This window comes from Amblyraja radiata, chromosome 14 (assembly GCF_010909765.2).
Source record: "Amblyraja radiata isolate CabotCenter1 chromosome 14, sAmbRad1.1.pri, whole genome shotgun sequence".
Taxonomy (NCBI): domain Eukaryota; kingdom Metazoa; phylum Chordata; class Chondrichthyes; order Rajiformes; family Rajidae; genus Amblyraja; species Amblyraja radiata.
The window spans coordinates 40496975-40516450 of NC_045969.1; the positions used below are offsets into that span (position 1 = coordinate 40496975).

Below are 19476 nucleotides of genomic sequence, written 5' to 3' on the forward strand. Positions count from 1 at the left end.
CCAAGCTGAAATGTGGCCTATCCATGTTCTCTAAGGAACTCCAGCAGTTGTTCTCACGGCTAAATTGAACGGCAATAATCCCAGTCAATCTTCCCGCCCAATTAGTCCATTCATAATCAGCCTTTTGTTTCACTTCCAAATGTGGTTGACAAATAGCAGGCTCACTCACTCCTTGTTATATATATACAAGCACACAGGGAATAACCAACTTTCAACTATCGTATCTTATTTGAACAGGTCATCGGTTGATATCTGGTGCCGTTTTGTGCGACAGTTTAGTGCTTGAGGTATTTCTGCTGGAAACCAAGATAAGCTTATAAGCCGTTGGAAATGAGTACAGACAGTGAAAGGACGTGGTGTTTGTAAAACTGCAGACAAAACAAATCATAAGCATTTATTTCTATTTTGTAATTTTACATTTAGGACTGAGGTCTCCAAAGAGGTGAGCCACATGTTAATGGTGAATAGTAATTTAATTATCGATAATCTTTTAGATCGATTTGCCACATCGACTGCTTTAAAGTAAATTAATGCATCTGAGATCAGAATAGTATATGTGGAACAGATACCCATGAACCCGACTTCAATCCAGGCCTCACCAATTTACAAGAAATTGTGTTTCAGAAGGAGCAACACATTTGAATATTTAGGCTGATTTTGTCTCTGATGCAAACAGGGGGTTTATTACTGGAAGCGGTGGAAATGCCGTCTAATTACTAAAAGTAAATCAACAATTTTATTTTAAAAAGAGAAAATCTATATTTTTAAAATCACAACATATATTGACATGAGACAAACCCTTTCAAAGGACTGTCTTATAACTAGCGGTCTTTATCAATTTTTATTCCTGCTTTTTTTTATTGAAACAGTAATTATTGACTATGCCATTAGAATCCTCAAAGCAGTCTGCTGCGTCATGAAGCTGAAGGGACATTATTGAAAATAATTTAACCACAACACTTCAATGATTTTTGTCCTTCACACATTGAGTACGCCGGCCTCTGCACATTTTCAAATCAATTCCTTGGCGAGGCCATTTGAATTAAAACAAAATCACTTTAAAGCGCAGAAAACAATTAAGGTGAACGATTCCAAGTCCTGGGAGGGCCATTGGTAGTGAATGCACTGGACTTAACCCACTGCCTGGCTCACTGGCTACAATTGCAAGCCAGCCTTTGCACCAAGAGATACCTAGTAATTTCATTTGGGCGGCACTGTGGCGCAGCGGTAGATTTGCTTCCTTACAGCGACAGAGACCCCGGTTCGATACTGACCACGGGTGCTGTCTGTACAGAGTTTGTACATTCTCACTGTGACCAAGTGGGTTCTCCGCAGTTGCTTCGCTTTCCTCCCACATTCCAAAGACGGACAGGTTTGTAGGTTAATTGGCGTCGGTAAAGATTGTAAATTGTCTCTAGTGCGTATAGGATGGAGCTAGTGTACGGGGATCACTGGTCGGCGCGGACTCGGTGGGCCGAAGGGCCTGTTTCCACGCTGTATCTCTAAACTAAACTAAATTTAATTAAACTAAACTAAAGATAACTGGCATGGTATAACTAGTTCCAGGCAGCGAGCCAGCCTCAGCCAAAGACATATAACAAATTTCAAATAGATTTAAATAATTTAAAAAAAAGTAAAACATTAAAATGAAACAAAGCATCTCAAGACTGTTTACAAAAGGGTCAGAGACCCATTCAAGTGAATGGGGCTGAGGTTTATATACCAGTGCTCCCTGATGCAGGGCTGGGAGGCTGGTTGGAAAGTGCAACCTCATATCTTCTTCAGCTCATCACTGCTCCAAAGCAGAGATACATGCGAGAACAGCAATGGGGTAGCAGGTAAGGCATAGTAGCATTTTACCCTCACGATGCTTTGGACGTGTGCATGCGTGGAAGAATGAGGGGTATGTGTAGGGTGTCTGACCACAAAATGATCAAAGGCCAAGCAGTTCTATGTTTCTATGTTTCTATGTTTCTATGTCAGTGTTGCCGCAATAAAAACAATCGACTGCAGACAGGCATGATTGGGGCCGTTCACATTCAGTCCTCACCAACATCCTTGGAAGCTGTCCACTGCAGCTTCGTTATCCACGGAATGCCTTCAGCCCCAGATCAAGCACATTTAGACTTTAAGAGTAAAATGTAGACTTTCAGAGTAGAACATGGAAGCAGGCCCTTTGGCCCACCAAGTCCGCGTCGACCAGCGATCACCCCATACACTAACACTATCCTAGGGACAACTTACAAAGGCCAATTGAACTACAAACCCACATGTATTTTGGATGTGGGAAGAAACCAGAGCACCCAGGAAAATCCCAAGCAGTCAGAGAGAGAATGTACAAACTCTGCACAAACAGCACCCGTAGTCAGGATTGAACCTGGATCTCAGGCTCTATAAGGCAGCAACATGAGGGGCAATTTGCAATTTTACCGAAGCCAATTAAACTGCAAACTTGCACATCTTTGGAGTATGGGAGGAAACCGGAGCACCCGGAGAAAACCCATGCGGTTACAGGGAGAACTTACAAATTCTGTACAGACAGCACCCGTGGTCAGGATCAAAGATGGCGTCGCGTGCACAACGCGAGGCTCTGCGTCTCCGTAGTTTTTGTAATTTATTTATTTTTCTGTTAATCATTACCTTAGTTTTCGCCCGGAGCACCCGAGCGAAGACTCTATACGGCCGTCAGGAGCTATTAGAGCTCGGCCGTCTCTGCGTAACGAGCTCCAGAAGCGACTTTCAACTGCCGCCGGAGATCGCCAAGACACCGTGGTCTAGCGGGTCAGCTTCCCTGACAGGAAGTGCCCGGCGGCGGCGCAGGGACCGCAAACAAAGACGTGGGAAGCGGGGAGGACATCGAGCTAGGCTGAAATTAAATCCTCACCAGCCAGCTCTGCCCAGCATTTTCCTCGCGAATGTCCGGTCCCTGGTGAGTAAAATCGATGAACTACGGCTGCGGATCACCACACATAGACGGATCGCCGACTGCAACGACATGGTCTTTACTGAAACATGGCTCAACGGCAACATCCCGGACAACGCCATCGAGCTGGAGGGGCGCACTGTCTTCAGGGCCGACAGAACAGCGGAGGACTCCGGTAAGACCAAGGGCGGCGGACTATGCATCTATGTGAACAACTCATGGTGTAAGGACGCCGTTAGGATTGGTAGTCACTGCTCTGCTGACCTGGAATACCTGATGTTAAAGTGCAGGCCCTTCTATTTGCCAAGAGAATTCTCATCGACTGTTATCACCGCAGTCTATGTACCACCGGACGCTAATGCCAGGCTAGCAATGGAAGAGCTGCAAGCTGCTATCAGCAAACATCTATCTGCTCACCCAGAGGGGGCATTTATTGTTGCGGGTGATTTCAACCACTCCGACCTTAAAACTGTACTCCCCAGGTTCCATCAGCATGTTTCCTGCCCAACCAGAGGAAACAATATTCTGGACTTAGTTTACACTAATATTACTGAAGCCTACAAAGCCCTCCCCCTCCCACACCTTGGTCAGTCTGACCACCTCTCTCTGTTCCTGCTCCCCAAATACACACCTCTGATCAGACATGTGAAACCTACCACGAGGACAGTGAAGGTCTAGCCTGAGGGGGCTGTCTCTGTTTTACAGCAGCAGTTTCAGCAGACAGACTGGAGTCTGTTTGCTACCCAGTCCACCTTCAATTCACAAGTGGACATCAACTCATTCACCTCAACAGTTATGGACTATATAAAATTCTGCACCGATAATGTCACTACCCACAAAGAAATAAAGACCTTCCCTAACCAGAAGCCGTGGATGAGCAGGGAGGTCAGACTCCTACTGAAGGCTCGCGATGCCGCTTACAGATCTGGCGACGCTGAGGGATACAGCTCATCCAGGGCCAATCTGAAAATGGGAATTAGGAATGCCAAACTCAATCACAAACGGCGGATTGAGGAGCACTTCCATAACAACTCTGACCCCAGGCGCATGTGGCAAGGAATCAAATCCCTTGCCGATTACCAGAAAGTTAACACCCCTCCCCCAGACAACGCCACCCTTCCTGACGAGCTAAACCATTTCTATGCTCGCTTTGACCGAGATAACAAAACCCCAGCCATCAAAGTTGCTCCACCCCCAAATGAACAACCCCTCAGTCTCTCCACCTCTGCTGTACAAGATGCACTGATCAAGGTGAATGAGCGCAAAGCTGCCGGCCCCGATGGCATCCCTGGCCGGGTGCTTAGGGCATGTGCTGGACAACTATCCCAAGTCTTTACCGACATTTTCAATCACTCACTGGCCCAGGGTGTTGTCCCCACTTGCCTCAAGACATCAACCATCGTGCCAGTGCCCAAACAGTCAGCCACAGGGAGCCTCAACGATTTCCGCCCAGTGGCACTCACCCCTGTCATTGTTGCTAAGTGCTTTGAGCGGCTGATCTTGGCTCACCTCAAAGCCAGCCTCCCCCCCACACTGGACCCCCATCAGTTTGCCTACCGGGCCAACAGGTCTACAGAGGACGCCATATCGGCGGCCCTACACTCTGCCCTGACCCACCTGGACAACAACAACTCCTACATCAGGTTGCTGTTCATTGATTTCAGCTCCGCTTTCAACACTGTCACCCCCGCCAGCTTGATCACCAAACTCAGCGGGCTTGGCATCTCCACCTCCCTCTGCAACTGGACACTGGATTTCCTCACCAACAGACCACAGTCTGTTAGGGTCAACAACCTCACCTCCACCACTATAACACTGAACACCGGCGTGCCACAGGGCTGTGTGCTCAGCCCTCTCCTCTACTCCCTCTTCACCCACGACTGCATCCCTAAGTACGGATCCAACGCCATCATTAAGTTTGCTGACGACACCACGGTGGTAGGACTGATCAGTGACAACGATGAGTCAGCCTACCGAGAGGAGGTCCAGCACCTGACAACCTGGTGTGCCAATAACCTCGTCCTCAACTCCAAGAAGACGAAGGAACTTATTGTCGACTTCAGGAAGGTCAGAGGGGGCAGACATACCCCCATCCACATAAACGGGACTGAGGTGGAGCGCAGTCTCCAGCTACAAATTCCTCGGGGTACACATCTCGGAGGATTTGTCCTGGTCCCTCAACACCTCCAAGCTGATCAAAAAGGCACAGCAGCGCCTTTACTTCCTGAGGAGGCTCAAGAAAGCCCACCTGTCCCCCCAGACCCTGACCAACTTCTACAGGTGTACCATCGAGAGCATCCTGACCGCCTGCTTCACGGTATGGTACAGCAGCTGCACTGTTGCGGACAGGAAGGCACTACAACGGGTGGTGAAAACCGCGCAGCACATCATCGGTGCCCCGCTCCCTGCCATGGATGCCCTCCACCGAAAACAGTGTCTGAAACGAGCTGGGAAGATCATTAAAGACCCCTCCCACCCCAACCATGGACTGTTTGCCCTCCTCCCATCAGGGAGGCGGTACAGGAGCCTCAGGTCTCGTACCAGTAGGATGAGGAACAGCTTCTACAATCATACCAGTCGCATTGCTGAACTCGGAGTCCCGCCGATAGATTCCTCCGGTCCCTCCGTCCCCATTGTTTAATTATTCTGTATTTTTTATTATTCTGTATCCTCTTTTTTTTTTTTTATTTCTATATTGCACTACTACGGACTGACGCAAAACTGCATTTCGTTGTACCCATACTCAGTATTTGTGCAATGACATTAAAGTTGAATTGAAAAAAAAAACAGGTATTCAGGTTTCTGGAGCTGTGAAGGCCCTGTCCCACTTTCCCGAGTTACTCACGAATTCTCCCGAGTTTTCCCCTTGATTCAAACTCGGAGATGCCAGCCGTAGGTACTCGGGGCTATTTTTCTTTACTCATGGACATTTTTCAACATGCTGAAAAAACGTCCCGGCTTACCTGATGCCCCGAGTACCTAAGGCTCGCATTACGTGCCGCTACAAAATATCTACGGACTCCTACGGGCTCGCTACGGACATTCCCCGAGTTTGAATCAAGGGGAAAACTCGGGAGAATTCGTGAGTAACTCGGGAAAGGGCCTTAAGGCAGCAACTCTCCCACTGCACTACTGTGCTGCCCTACTATATTAGTGGAACTAATATTTATTGCTGCCTCTTACACTGCTGCCTCTTAAGCAAGGCCAAGTTCCAATGAATTTATGCCGCACAATATAATAAATTGGAATGAGCTCCCATCAGAAGAAGCTGATGGATGATGATCAGTATTTGCCATATGGATTTTGCAATGGAATGTGTCAACACATCGACATTGGAATGAAAACACGTCCTACAATATTAATAAAGAACATGGGTGAAATTGCTCTGCCTGATATTTATTTTATCAAGTAATAAAATCAGCAAGTAATGAAATTCCAACCAAATAATTTAAATGTACAACCATTGATTCAGAATTTACTGTACAAAATGAGACCATCTGGCCTTTTGTAATTACATGACTTCTTTGTTAAAGCAATGCAAAAACTAATCACACTGTCATGTCCTTTTTGCTCTTGTGTAATTTATCCAATTTTTTAACTTATAAACGTGTTGCTAGCCCAACATTTCCCTTGGGAATGTCTTCAGTGCAAAAAAAGTTCCTCTCATCCTCTCTCCTCACTCTCATATCATTTGCCTCCACCATTTGCTCACATACAGTATCTTACTGGGCATCTTCTAAAAATATATACTCTCTACAATTACAGCATTTTTTTTTAACTCCCCATTCCTTTCATCGGAAATCTATTACATTTACTGAGCTGGACTTGTTTTTAAAAAAAATAGACACAAAATGCTGGAGTAACTCGGCAGATTCGGCAACATCTCAGGAGAAAATGGATAGGTGATGTTTCGGGTCGGGTCCCTTCTTCTGACTGATACTGATTGCTTTTACCATATTGATTGTCTTTGGTTAATACCTGATATTAACAAATAGCATGCACATGGATAGGAAAGGTTTAGAGAGATATGGCCCAAAGGCAGGGCAATTGGGATTAACATAAATGGGTCATCTTGGTCGGTATGGACGAGTTGGGCCAAAGGGCCTGTTTCCGTGCTGTGTGACTCTACGACCTGCTTTTCTAAATGATATCATGCTGTCCGGTAAACATTTATAATAATGACAAGTGTCATTAAAGTATGATGCATCAGGATTATAACATCACAGATCTCTCCTATCTTTTCATCCCCGAAATCACAAGTCCTTTCAACAGTGCATTAATAAAGCATCTTGAAGATGAGAGAGACTAATATCCGAATTTGAAACAGGCGATCAGGAGACCCCTAAGCATCAATAGCTTGTTATGCATGTTAGTTCCAGGCCCTTTGGAAGTGGCATAAAATACAACTCGGCAGGTGAATAATATAGATCGCAATATATTAGATTGATATCGGGCAATTTTTCCAGGTTGTTTTCCAAGAGCAATTTCAAGCAACTCTGCCTTTGTGCTTTCCTTTCTGGTTATTTCCTTCCCTGAAGAGATTAAATAAGTTCAATCTGGGGCCTTGGCAGTGTGAATTGCACATGATGCATTGCAAATAGTTGGCTTAATGGTCCAAATGACCTTTCTCTCTCTCTCTCTCGGTCTCTCTCTCTCTCTCTCTCTCCCTCTCTCACACACACACACACATACTGTATTTGCCAATGATTTCTGTTCCTTCCGTTTTCTTGCTGCATATGTGGCATAATTTCAGAGGCCCTAGCAAAACGCAGAGAATTATTTTGTTTTCCTACCAATGTTGATATTTTTTTAATGCAAGGTCACCAAACATTGAGCCGAGATTTTCCAGAGGTGACAGCGCTCATTCAGGAAATAAATGTTCTGCTTGTAAACGCACTTTCACTGTATAAAGGGCCTTAGACTGCAGGAATTTTCTTCATTTGTTATCCTTAGCAGCAGGAATGAAGAGGTCTGAAGAGGTGAACAACAATGTCCCATGCCAATGTACTAACTCAATGCTGGAATCTATATCTGTTATATTAATGTAGCTTCCAACTAAGAATAGATTCTGGGTTTATCACTATTCACCATGATATCTTGCTATTTTACACAAATCCATTTCATTATTCCTTTGATTAATGTTGTCTGATCTTTTCTTCCCCAGTCATGGCCTCCCCATTAATCTATGTCATTTGTCTTGTTCCCATTTGCAAAAATTTATAGCCCAACAATGCTTCAGTACGGAACGCAATGTTTTATTTTTATCAATATTCCCTATGCTGTATTTTTAAAAAAAGGTCGTCAGTTAAAACATCACAATGTCTAATATATATATTGTGTGTGTGTGTGTGTGTGTGTGTGTGTGTGTGTGTGTGTGTGTGTGTGTGTGTGTGTGTGTGTGTGTGTGTGTGTGTGTGTGAATAAAGGAGGCAACTATTTTACTGTGATTATACTTGAAGCGTACACTTAACCATCTTCAATTTTAATTAAGTAGTTAAATTCTATAAGATACTGCACAGGACCAGATAATATATTGGAAACATGATATTTGAGATTTTGGCATTGAAAGTCAGAGATGTCTTCAGTTAACAATGTATAATCATATAAATAAGGTTTTATTTACAATTTAAATTAGAAATCACTCATTATTACACCACAAAAAGCACTGTATATATAAAGCTCAAAAAAATAAAAATGTTTAATTAGCCAAGTTATAAAATCAGACCCTGGACCTCATAGGACGGCGGTAGAGTTGTTACCTTACAGTGCCATTCTGAGTATGTGTGCTGTCTATATGGAATTTGTAAGTTCTCCCAGTAACTGTGTGGGTTGTCTCCGGGAGCTCCGGTTTCCTCCCACATTCCAAAGACGTACAGGTTTGTTGGATACTTGGCTTCGGTAAAACATTTAAATTGTTCCTGTGTGAAGGACAGTGCTAGTATACAGGGATCTCTGGTCGGCGCGGATCAAGTGGGCCAAAGGGCCTATTTCCGCGCTGTATCTCTAAAACTAAAGAAAAAAATCACCCTGTGCTTTATATAAAGCTCTTAAATTCAGAATAATAATGACAAAAATATGCTTATTTAGACAACTTATAAAAATCAGACCATGGACCTTACCCTGTACTGAAAGTGGTGGTAGTTTAGCAAATGAATCTTGCTTTTCCCAGGAAAATGACGGGAGTGGGAGACCCTCTTCCGAACTACAAGTCAGAGTGACGTCGTTTCCAGCAGCAACATCTCCTTGAAGTCGGCACAGTGGGATGGCGGGTGGGACTGCAAGCACAGATCGTAAGGTATTAGGCCTAACAGATCGCAACTTAGAATGCAACATGAACAAATCTTAACAAGAAACTATGGATAAGATAGATGCAAACATGTAGTCACAAAGACTCAAACTCTCCCAAGATTCCGAATGGTGTTTATGGTGCCCCTGAAAATCCTTAATATCTATAGCAGCAAAATCAAATTCTAGATTTGACAAAATAATTGTTCCCGATATTCCAAAAATGCATTCCCATTTAAATTCACGTTGCGTGTCAGGGGCTGATTGATAAAAACACATCCATTGAAGTTCCTGAACACATCACCAGTGATGTAACCTGGGGTCATTGGGTGTTTCGGGTCTTTCAACATCAGACACCCTCACCCAGGCGACCCAGCCGTGGTTGATCAGACCACGACTTGTGTTCAGGTGGCATTCGCTCCTACCCACGGACCTCCTCTCCTGATCCAGAGCCATCTCGAGGCTTTCTCCGCTGCCTCTGTGGTGTTCTTGATGGCTCTTCTCCTCTCCATTCCGTTGATGCCCAGTGCACTCAAGGCTTTGTAGAGCGATTGCCCTGCAAAACCTCTGCAGCCAACCTCGATGGGCATACAGCTTGCCTTCCGGCCCTGCTTACGGCAGTCTATGACCAGCTCTTCATACTTGGCCATCTTCCTCCTCCAGACGGTCCTCCCACGGCACTGTCAGTTCCAACAAGACGATGTTTTTGGTCGCCTCTGAGACCAGGAGGATATCTGGCCTCAGGGTGGTCGTGGCAATGTGCTGTGGGAACTTCAGCTGTTTCACCAGGTCTACAGAAAGCTGCCAGTCCTGCGCAGTCACCAGGATTCCTGACGGATTCCTGGCTGCTGTGGTTCTTGGCAGCTGCACTCCGGCCTTCACGAAGGTGATCATCTGGGTGGTGGGGCGTTCTCGTCTGCAGCTGCTGATTCCCATGCTGATGGCTTCTGCAATGGGTTTGAGAACCTGGTCGTGACGCCATGTGTACCGGCCCTGCCCAAGAGCCTTTGGGCAACAGCTCAGGCTGTGTTCCAACGTCCCCTTGCCTGAGCATTGCGGGCAATCTGGAGATTCCGCTTTGCTCCAGATGAAGAGGTTCGATGGGCTGGGCAGGACATCATACACTGCCTGGACCAGGAACTTGATGCGCTGTGGTTCAGCCTGCCAGAGCTCAGTCCATGTGACTTTTCGGTCCATGGCCTGCTCCCACCTTGTCCTGGCTCCCTGCTGCCTCAATCCAACTGCTCTGGTACACCTCTCCTCCTCCACCACTGCCCTCACTTCCTCCTGGACCAGCCTGCGCCTCTCCTTCCCCTTGGCCTTGTCAAACTGGGGAGATGGGAAGATTCCCAGGCCTGCTCTTCCCCGAGTCACTGCTCCCACCAGGACTCTGTGGCGTATCCGGGACTCTGCTTGCAGCATGGCTTCGCCGGCTCTCCACTTCCTCCCAGTTTTCACCTCCACCCCTGCTTGAGCCACCTTGGGGTCGCTGGAGTCCCTGTACATCATCACCTCTCTGGCCCGAGTCACCTTGAACTCCTCCTCCAGGGACTTCAGGGGCGGCTGGAGCTTGGTGTTGTACAAAAATAAATAATTTAAGGAACACCGAGTCAGTAAAAGTTACTTAAGGACTAATAACACAACAGAATTGCTACATGGCTTAATGTACTTACAAAAACCTAAGTATTGTTAAAAAAACCAGAACCAGGCAAGACAATGAAGGCTCACAAAATTGCTGGGGAAACTCAGCGGGTGCAGCAGCATCTATGGAGCGAAGGAAATAGGCGACGTTTCGGGCCGAAACCCTTCTTCAGACAAGACTTGTGTTCTTTTGAACACAAGACAATGAAGGCTATTTGATCCATTGTGTCCGTGCTTAGCTCCTGGACATCCCACAATGTTATACCATTTTTGTTTATGAGTCTACACAATTTTCATTTGAAATGACTGACTTTGTTTTCAGACAATGCATTCAGATAAAGCCATCTCATTGTGCAAAGAAATCAACTGTCATCTCACCACATTCTGGGCTTGTTTTCCTGAATCTGTATTGTATGAAATTTTTCCATGCCTGGTACCATATGCAGTAAATTGCTCCTGCAACCTCCAAAGTCTTGACCTATTTTCTAATGCATGATATGCAGCTTTTAACACTCCAGCCAAGCTGTGGTATTGTAAAGGTGCAACTTAATTTCCTTCCTTTTGTGCTCAACACTTATGTTATCAAGGCTAAGAACTCCTTGTGCCTCTTTAACACCATTCTTAACTTGTCCTGCTGTTGTCATTTTTAACAGATATACATCCAGTTCTCTCCTACTCCAAACCCCCTCCCTGAAAATATCTACCGGAGTATTTACCTCACAATAAGACCAGAATTATTGATATTATTTTCCATTAAATTACAAGCTATCATACGTCTATGCCCTCTTGAAGGTACACAAAAATGCTGGCGAAACTCAGCGGGTGCAGCAGCATCTATGGAGCGAAGGAAATATTCCCTTCATTGCTTACCACTACACATTTTGTCCCTTGGACAATTTTAAATCCTTCACATTTATTTTGTGGACTACAATTTTGCTAACAAGTATATGATATGGTACTGCTTTAAACATTCACTGGTGCTCATACACACACACACCGTCCTAATTACTTTCTTGAAGCTCCTCGGTCATTTGAAAGAAGTCCAAGTAACTGAAAAATGATTTGCTTTTAATAAGGTCATGCAGTTTTCATTTATTAGCCCACATTTGTCTCAGTGCTTATTAATCTTGTCATGTCCCTTCATTGCTGAGACTGAACCGCTACGAGTTGAGAAACATCAACAATCCAGTGTCACTCTCACACCGCTTCCATATCCATGGAGGGCTGGAGGATTGCAATCCGTGCTTACTACCAGCATGGCCTCAGCAAATTAGCTGCTTATTGTGTATCAAGGAACTCCCGATGCTGGTGACCCACTGAGTTCCTCCAGCATTGTGTGTCTATCAATCGGGTAAACCAGCATCTGCAGTTCCTTCCTATGCATTTGAAGGGTGAATGTACTTGCCTTTTCAATCAAGTAAAATCTCCTTAACACAATAACCACCTAGGCACTGACAAGGGACCAGTCTGAAGAAGGATCTCGACCCATTCCTTCTCTCCAGAGATGCTGCCTGTCCCACTGAGTTACTCCAGTATTTTGTGTCTATCTGCTTATTGTGTTGATTTCTTCTGGGTAGATGAGCATCAATCAGGCAAAAGGACTGACAATGTCCACATCTATCCTGTGATCTTCTGATACGGGGTATTATATAATAAACATGCTTGTAAGATTTAGTGGCAGGACATCAATACTTTTATCTTCTATTGCATTGACAAGCTGTCCAATCTGAACGCCGCAAATTCTTCCCTTCGTTTTTTATTGGACTTGTGGCTGTCTATTGACACAGCCAGTGAACCAACACAGATCCATGTGGATGTGCTTCACTGCACCATTCGCAGCTCCGACAACTTCACACTAGAAAGAGCGATGCAGCAGGGCACCGCATTTGTGGTGATGATCCAAAATAAATAGCGACAACTACACTACTACAGCAAAATAATAAAACAACACCTTGTCTGCAACTTCAGCTACAGATCCCAATGGCACGGTGGCACAGCGGTAGAGTTGCTGCCTTGCAGAAACCAGAAACCCGGGTTCGGTCCCGACTACGAATGCTGTCTGTACGGAGTTTGTATGTTCTTCCCATCACCCGGTGGGTTTTCTCCAAGAGCTCTGGTTTCCTCCCACATTCCAAAAACGTGTAAGCGTGTAGATTAATTGGCTTCTGTAAACTGTCCCTAGTGTGTGGGATAGAACTAGTGGACAGGTTGATCACTGGTTGGCGCGGACTTGGTGGTCCAAAGGGCCTGTTTCTACATTGTATCTCTAAATTTAAAACTAAACCGATGCATGTTAGACTTCCAAATCCACCTGATATGCTGACCAGACTAATATAGTGCTCACTGGTGCGCTTGTCATCAAAATTATTCTGTAAATTATGGAAAGTTGCTCGGCAGAGGTGTTTCTTCTGTTTAATGCCTGCTCTGTAGACTTATTGCCAATGGCAATTCTTAATTTTATTGCAAGGTAAATAGCTGTGCATGTGCTATATTCTGGAGTCTACCTTGGACTATCTTGATTTCTCTAATTTCAAGTATAACTCCCAGCATTTGAGGAATTATGGAGATTTTTACCTTCTGCGATATGTAACTTGTGAATTAACTGCAATTTTTATAGCAGGTTAAGAAGATTTTACTTGATTGAAAAAGCAAGTACATTTACCCTTCAAATGCATAGGAAGGAACTGCAGATGCTGGTTTACATGGTAGATAGACACAAAGTGCTGGAGGAACTCAGCGGGTCAGGCAACATCTCTGGAGAAAAGGAATAGGTGACGTTTTGGTTTCAAACCCTGCTTCAGAAGAAAGGGTCTGAAGAAAGGTTGTGACCTGAAGCATCTATTCCTTTGATGCTGCCTGACCCACTGAGTTACTCCAGCACTTCGTGTCCATCCAGCAGTATGAACGCGATTTCTCCAATTTGAAATAACTCCTACATTCCCACTCTCCCTCACCTCCTGCACACTATTTGTCCAACACGGTTTGCATCCCATTTTCCCTTCATTTTCACCTCTTCCCCAGCCGACATTGGGCCATTATGGGCTCCAACCTACCATGGTCAGCTGTTGCCGCCCTGATTTGTTCGACCTTTCCCTACCTCCAGTTCTCTTCCCTCCCCTCATCCCCTCCCCTCAACCCTTCTACTTTTAGTCTGATGAATGGTTCAGACCTGGAACGTTACCCATTCTTTTTCTTCATAGATGCTGCATGATCCACTGAGTTACTCGAGCACTCTGTGCCTACCTTGGATTATATTGGGAGTTCCACCAGGGATAAGCCATTATAATAACTCAGGATGTAAGAGTTTCACAATAAGCTTGGATGCTTTGCACATGATACTTACAATATATGTACACAAGATCTCATTGTGCACTTCAAAAAGAATTACATGATTACTCTTTGCACAGTTGCCAAGTCATTGTAAATTCACACTGTTGACTGGCTTCTTTAATCGATTTGACCTCCTCAAATAAGCTCTCGTCTCTGATGTTGTATTTATTCCTTGAATGAACTTTAAGCATCTTGTCTTAATTTGCTGTCTATCTGCAATTCTTCAACGGTAATAACTCTGTGTCAACATCAGGAATAGATTTATCATCACTTTGACAACTTTAGACACGTCAGATCTTATCATCTAATTGGCACAGGCAAGTTAACTTTCCTTTCATGCATTCATTGCTCTTCATTGCAAGCAAACCATGCACATTGTCATGTCCTTCTCCAAACCTTTATCAATATACTGCCAAGGAACAAAGTCCCTGTTGATCGCAATCACTTTACGGAATCATTATGCCTCATTCTCATTCTTTATATATCTTCTTACGAGCTAAGAGGAGATCATTTTGGCCCATCTAGTTCATGCATGTACTTCGAATATCACCATCACCCACATTCCTTCCCCACAATGTATTATTTTCTCAAATGTCCCTCAGAATTCAATGAACTTTTACAAACTGCACATCTTCAACTTTCTTCAAAGCTGCCCAGTTAGTGATTGTGCTTTCTGCTGTTTGGCCAATTTCTATCAGCAGGACTTCATTCCTTTGTTGCCCATTGTGGCATTGATGTTCGGCATTTTAAGATCTATATTTTGCCTTGAGTAATGTATTGGGCAGGAGAAACATTGCATCCTTTCCATACAGATGTAATGATTCACAAGCCTTGTTCAATCCAGTTATTGAAGTTAACTTGCCTTTCAAACTTATTGTACTCAAGTCACCATTCTTTCTCAGTTTCCATTAAAAGGGTGTTGCAGCCTCAAGGATCTCTGTGTATGGACTTAACAATGAAAGTATTCCAGCATGTTCCAGACTAACAATGTTACCTTCAATGTTACTTAGTGTGCAGCTTTAAAAGTGACTTCTGCTGCACTGTGGTAATTGGTAATGCATTATTTCCTTTCTCTCTCACTCCCAATTTGTCCACAGTACCAATGAACAACACCAATTAATGTGATCTTTGCAGTCATAAGATATTTTGCGGTGTACCTTATCCCACATTAGGGGAGATAGTCAGAAAATATTGGAATAACTCTGCGGGTCAGGCAGAATCTCTGGAGAAAATGCGTGAGCGGACGAGAAGCCGAAGCGAAGAAGTGGAAGCCAAGATAACAAACGGAAACGATGCCGAAAAACCAAATAACCGAACGGACACGACGCCGAAAAGCCATATAACCGAACGGACACGACACCCAAATGCCAACTAATCGAAAGAGCATGACACCAAAAGGATACGAACCCGAACGGACTCCATGACAAAAGGACAATACACAGAACGGACATGACGTCGAAAAGCCGCCTAACAGACATGACGTCTCCGGGGACAGGATGTGTCTGAGACCTTATCAGCGACTGGTCCAGACCCCCGCGTCCATCACATCACTGGTCGGGGGAGACAGGAGGGTGGGGGAGGATTTTGAATTTTCCTTTGCCGATTTTGGACTTTCCTGAATATAAAATAAAACCCCGTGTGATTGGAACTTTTGGTTAATTAAACAAAATAATAATCCAAATTGGTTTCATAGATATTTACACCAATAGTAACGTTGTAATCCAATTCAAGTTCAAGTGAGTTTATTGTCATGTGTCCCTGTATAGGACAATGAAATTCTTGCTTTGGATTATCATCTTGTTAAATCAACCGAAAGTTCCAATCACACAGGGTTTTATTTTATATTCAGGAAAGTCCAAAAGCAGCGAAGGAAAATTAAAAATCCTTCCCACCCTCCCGTCTCCCCCGGCCCCCTCAGCTAACATTCTCCTCTACCTGGTGGAACTTGTCCTCACCTGTAACAACTTTTCCTTTGATCCTTCTCACTTTCTTCAAGTGAATAGCCATGTGCACTCACGTAGACCCCAGCTATGCCTATCTATTGTACACTGAACACTCTTTGGTCATAGAGCACCTCACAACATTCCCCAGCTCTTTCTCCTCTACAGATATAGAGTTAGTCCGAGACAATGGCGAAGAGTTAAAGAATCACCATGATCCTTTGAATGACGATTTCAAGAGGATGTCAGGCCAACGCCCGTTTTGTTTTTTAATGTGCTTAAGATGGCAAGGTAGTGACTGCATCTGTGCCAGGCCCAGTGGGCAGATTCACCAGGCTGAGGTCTCTGCTTCCTGAACTAGTCCAATGATATGGTATAGGTGTCTCGAAAGTGCCCCTCAGCTGTAGTGGAGGACTAGATTTCAACCTGTGCTCAACAGTCAGCCAAGCAGCAGCACGGCGGTGCAGCAGTAGAGTTGCTGCCTTACAGCGCCGGAGTCCCGAGTTTGATCCTGACTACAGGTGCTGTCTGTACGGAGTTTGCCCAGTGTCTCTGTTTTCTCCGGTTTCCCCCCACACTCCAAAGACGAACAGATTTGTGGGTGAATGGTCTTTGGTAAGTTGTAAAATTGTGCCTGGTGTGTAGGATAGTGTGATTGCAGGGGGTGATTGCTGGTCCGCGAGGACTCAGTCGGCCGAAGGGTCTATTGCTGCGATGTATCTCTAAAGTTTAATGCGTAACGTCTCCAATCTGAAGCACCCACTCAGTTAAGGGTGCTGGCAGATCAGAACTGATATCATTATCAGCTTCCTCTTTAAAAATAATACACTGACCTTCACAATTTTATTGTAAAGAATAGGCCCCATAAATCGATAAGTTAGTATGGAAGCATGAAACTGCAAGGCATTGTGGATTTAAAATTTCTAATGAAACTAAAAATTTAACATGCAGACAGATATCTTTGCTGGGATCTTGAATAACGATCCTGCACAAACCTCGTTATGCTAACGTTGAGTAGTTCATTGGCAGCAATGAATTACTGTATCATTTGTGCATTCACCGATAAAAGGCAATGTTACTGCAATGATCCAAAATACTCCATCATTTCACAATTAAATCTTTATTATATCTCACTTCAAATTCAAATCAATCTATAATCATACTTATCAACTGTAGCGTACAACACCAAGGCAGTGCACATGTACCAAAACGCTCTGCAAATCATGGAAGCAAAATGATTAAACATATCCAATATTGACGTATTATTGCACTAACCTCTATTTTTCCACTTTCCAGTTTGCTTGGATTATCCATATTACAGCATTTAGTATATTTTTTATTTTATTTTATTTAACCTTTATTTAACCAGGATAAGTCTCATTGAGATTAAAAATCTCTTTTACAAGAGAGTCCTGGCCAAGACAGGCAGCAGCGCAGTTCCACAGTTACAGACAATAATTTAAAAAAAAACAACAGAGAACATATAAATAGAGTCACAGTCAGAACATCATCAAACAAAGCATGTACAGACAGAAGAGCCCGCTTCAACATCATTAAGAAGGGATTTAAATCTGTTTATAGAAACCAGCTCCTTAAGTTTCAGATTATTCTGCAGCTGGTTCCATGCGAAGGGAGCAGCATAACTAAATGCCCTTTTCCCCAGTTCAGTACGGACTTTAGGTACAGTTAGTAAGAACAAGTCCTCAGAGCGGAGCTGATAAGTTCCTGTGCTTTTTCGAATTACATACTTCTGCAGGTATGAAGGAAGAACACCGAGGATAGTCTTATAAATAAGGATATGCCAATGATGGAGTCTGCGGGTGGACAGGGAAAACCATCCAACTTGAGCATACAAAGTGCAGTGGTGCGTGAGGGTTTTAAAATTAGTAACAAATCTCAGTGCTCCATGGTAGACCGTGTCCAAAGACTGTAGGCATTTTGAAGATGCATTCATATATAAAACATCACCATAGTCCAACACAGACATAAACGTTGCAGCAACAAGTCTTTTTTTGGCTTCAAAAGAAAAACAAGATTTGTTTCTAAAGTAAAAACCTAATTTTATCTTTAGTTTTTTCACAAGTTGCTGGATATGAGGTTTAAAAGAGAGAGAATCGTCAATTATAATTCCCAGATATTTATATTGAGACACAGATTCAACCACAGACGCCTGCAAAGTGGTGATAGGAGGGAGGTCCGAGGGCTTTGATTTAGCTTTAGTGAACAGCATGAGCTTTGTCTTGTCAGCATTTAAAACAAGTTTTAAATCACACAGGTTACGTTGCACAGTGTTAAAAGCAGTTTGGAGCTGACAGAGAGCCTGATTTGGGGTAGACGCAGAGCAATATATCACTGTGTCGTCAGCATAAAAGTGAAAATTTGCGTTCGGAGCTTTATGATCTAGACTATTAATATAAATAGTAAACAATAAAGGTCCTAGAACCGATCCCTGTGGCACACCCTTGGATGTGCTATATGTTAACAATTTTAACTACATACTTTTTATTTTCAAGTGGAATTCCCTTGGCGCAACCTCTGGAAAAGCATTTGGCCTTTAAAATAAGTATTTACAGTAACCCGGACAGTATGAGGAATTCAGAGTGAAAAGCTGACCAATTTCCCTCCATTCCCTGATCACGTGGCCTGCTCCATGATATACCACAGTTGGTGAAGAAGCTTTATCCACAGGTGATCTTTAAAGTAAGAGCTGATCAATATATCAGTTTTGATCTGCCCAGCATTTGCAGCCTTAACTGAGTGGATGCTCAGTCTGCTGAACACAGGTTGAAATCCAGTCCTCCATCCTGGCTAGGTGGCCCTCTCAAAGCACCTGCACCACACTGTTGGACTCATCGAGAGACAGAGACCTTAGTCAGACCTGAAATCTTAAGCACGTAAAAATATGAAAAAGTTGGCCCTTGAACCTGTCGTGTCATTCAGAAAGATGATGGCTGATCTTTTAACTCATCACCATTCTCTTGCACTAACTCCATATCTGGCAAATTCCTTGAGCTAAGAATCTATTGATCTCAGAGACTTTAAACTTTACTTTAGATTTTAGACACATACGTGGAGACAGGTTCCTTGGCCCACTGAGTCCACACCGACCAGTACACTAACACTATCCCGTACACTAGGGGAAACTTACACTTTACAGAAGCCGATTAACCTACTAACCTGTACGACTTTGGAGTGTGGGAGGAAACCGGAGCACAGGGAGAACACCCACTCAATCACCGGGAGAACGTAAAGGCTCCGCACAGACAGCGCCCATAGTCAGGATCGAACCCGGGTCTCTGGTGCTGTAAGGCAGCAACTCTACCGCTGCGCCACCCCAAACGAGCCCCCACAGCCCTC

The 19476-nt window shown here is 44.1% G+C and overlaps 1 protein-coding gene across 1 annotated transcript in view; it reads right to left on the bottom strand.

The window, feature by feature from the left end:
* igsf11 (immunoglobulin superfamily member 11) overlaps positions 1–19476 on the bottom strand; it is a 203175-nt gene that overhangs the window by 19796 nt on the left and 163903 nt on the right. Inside the window, exon 4 of the mRNA XM_033033157.1 lies at positions 9043–9198. Coding sequence (XP_032889048.1) covers positions 9043–9198 — 156 coding nt within the window. The remainder of the gene's footprint in view (positions 1–9042; positions 9199–19476) is intronic.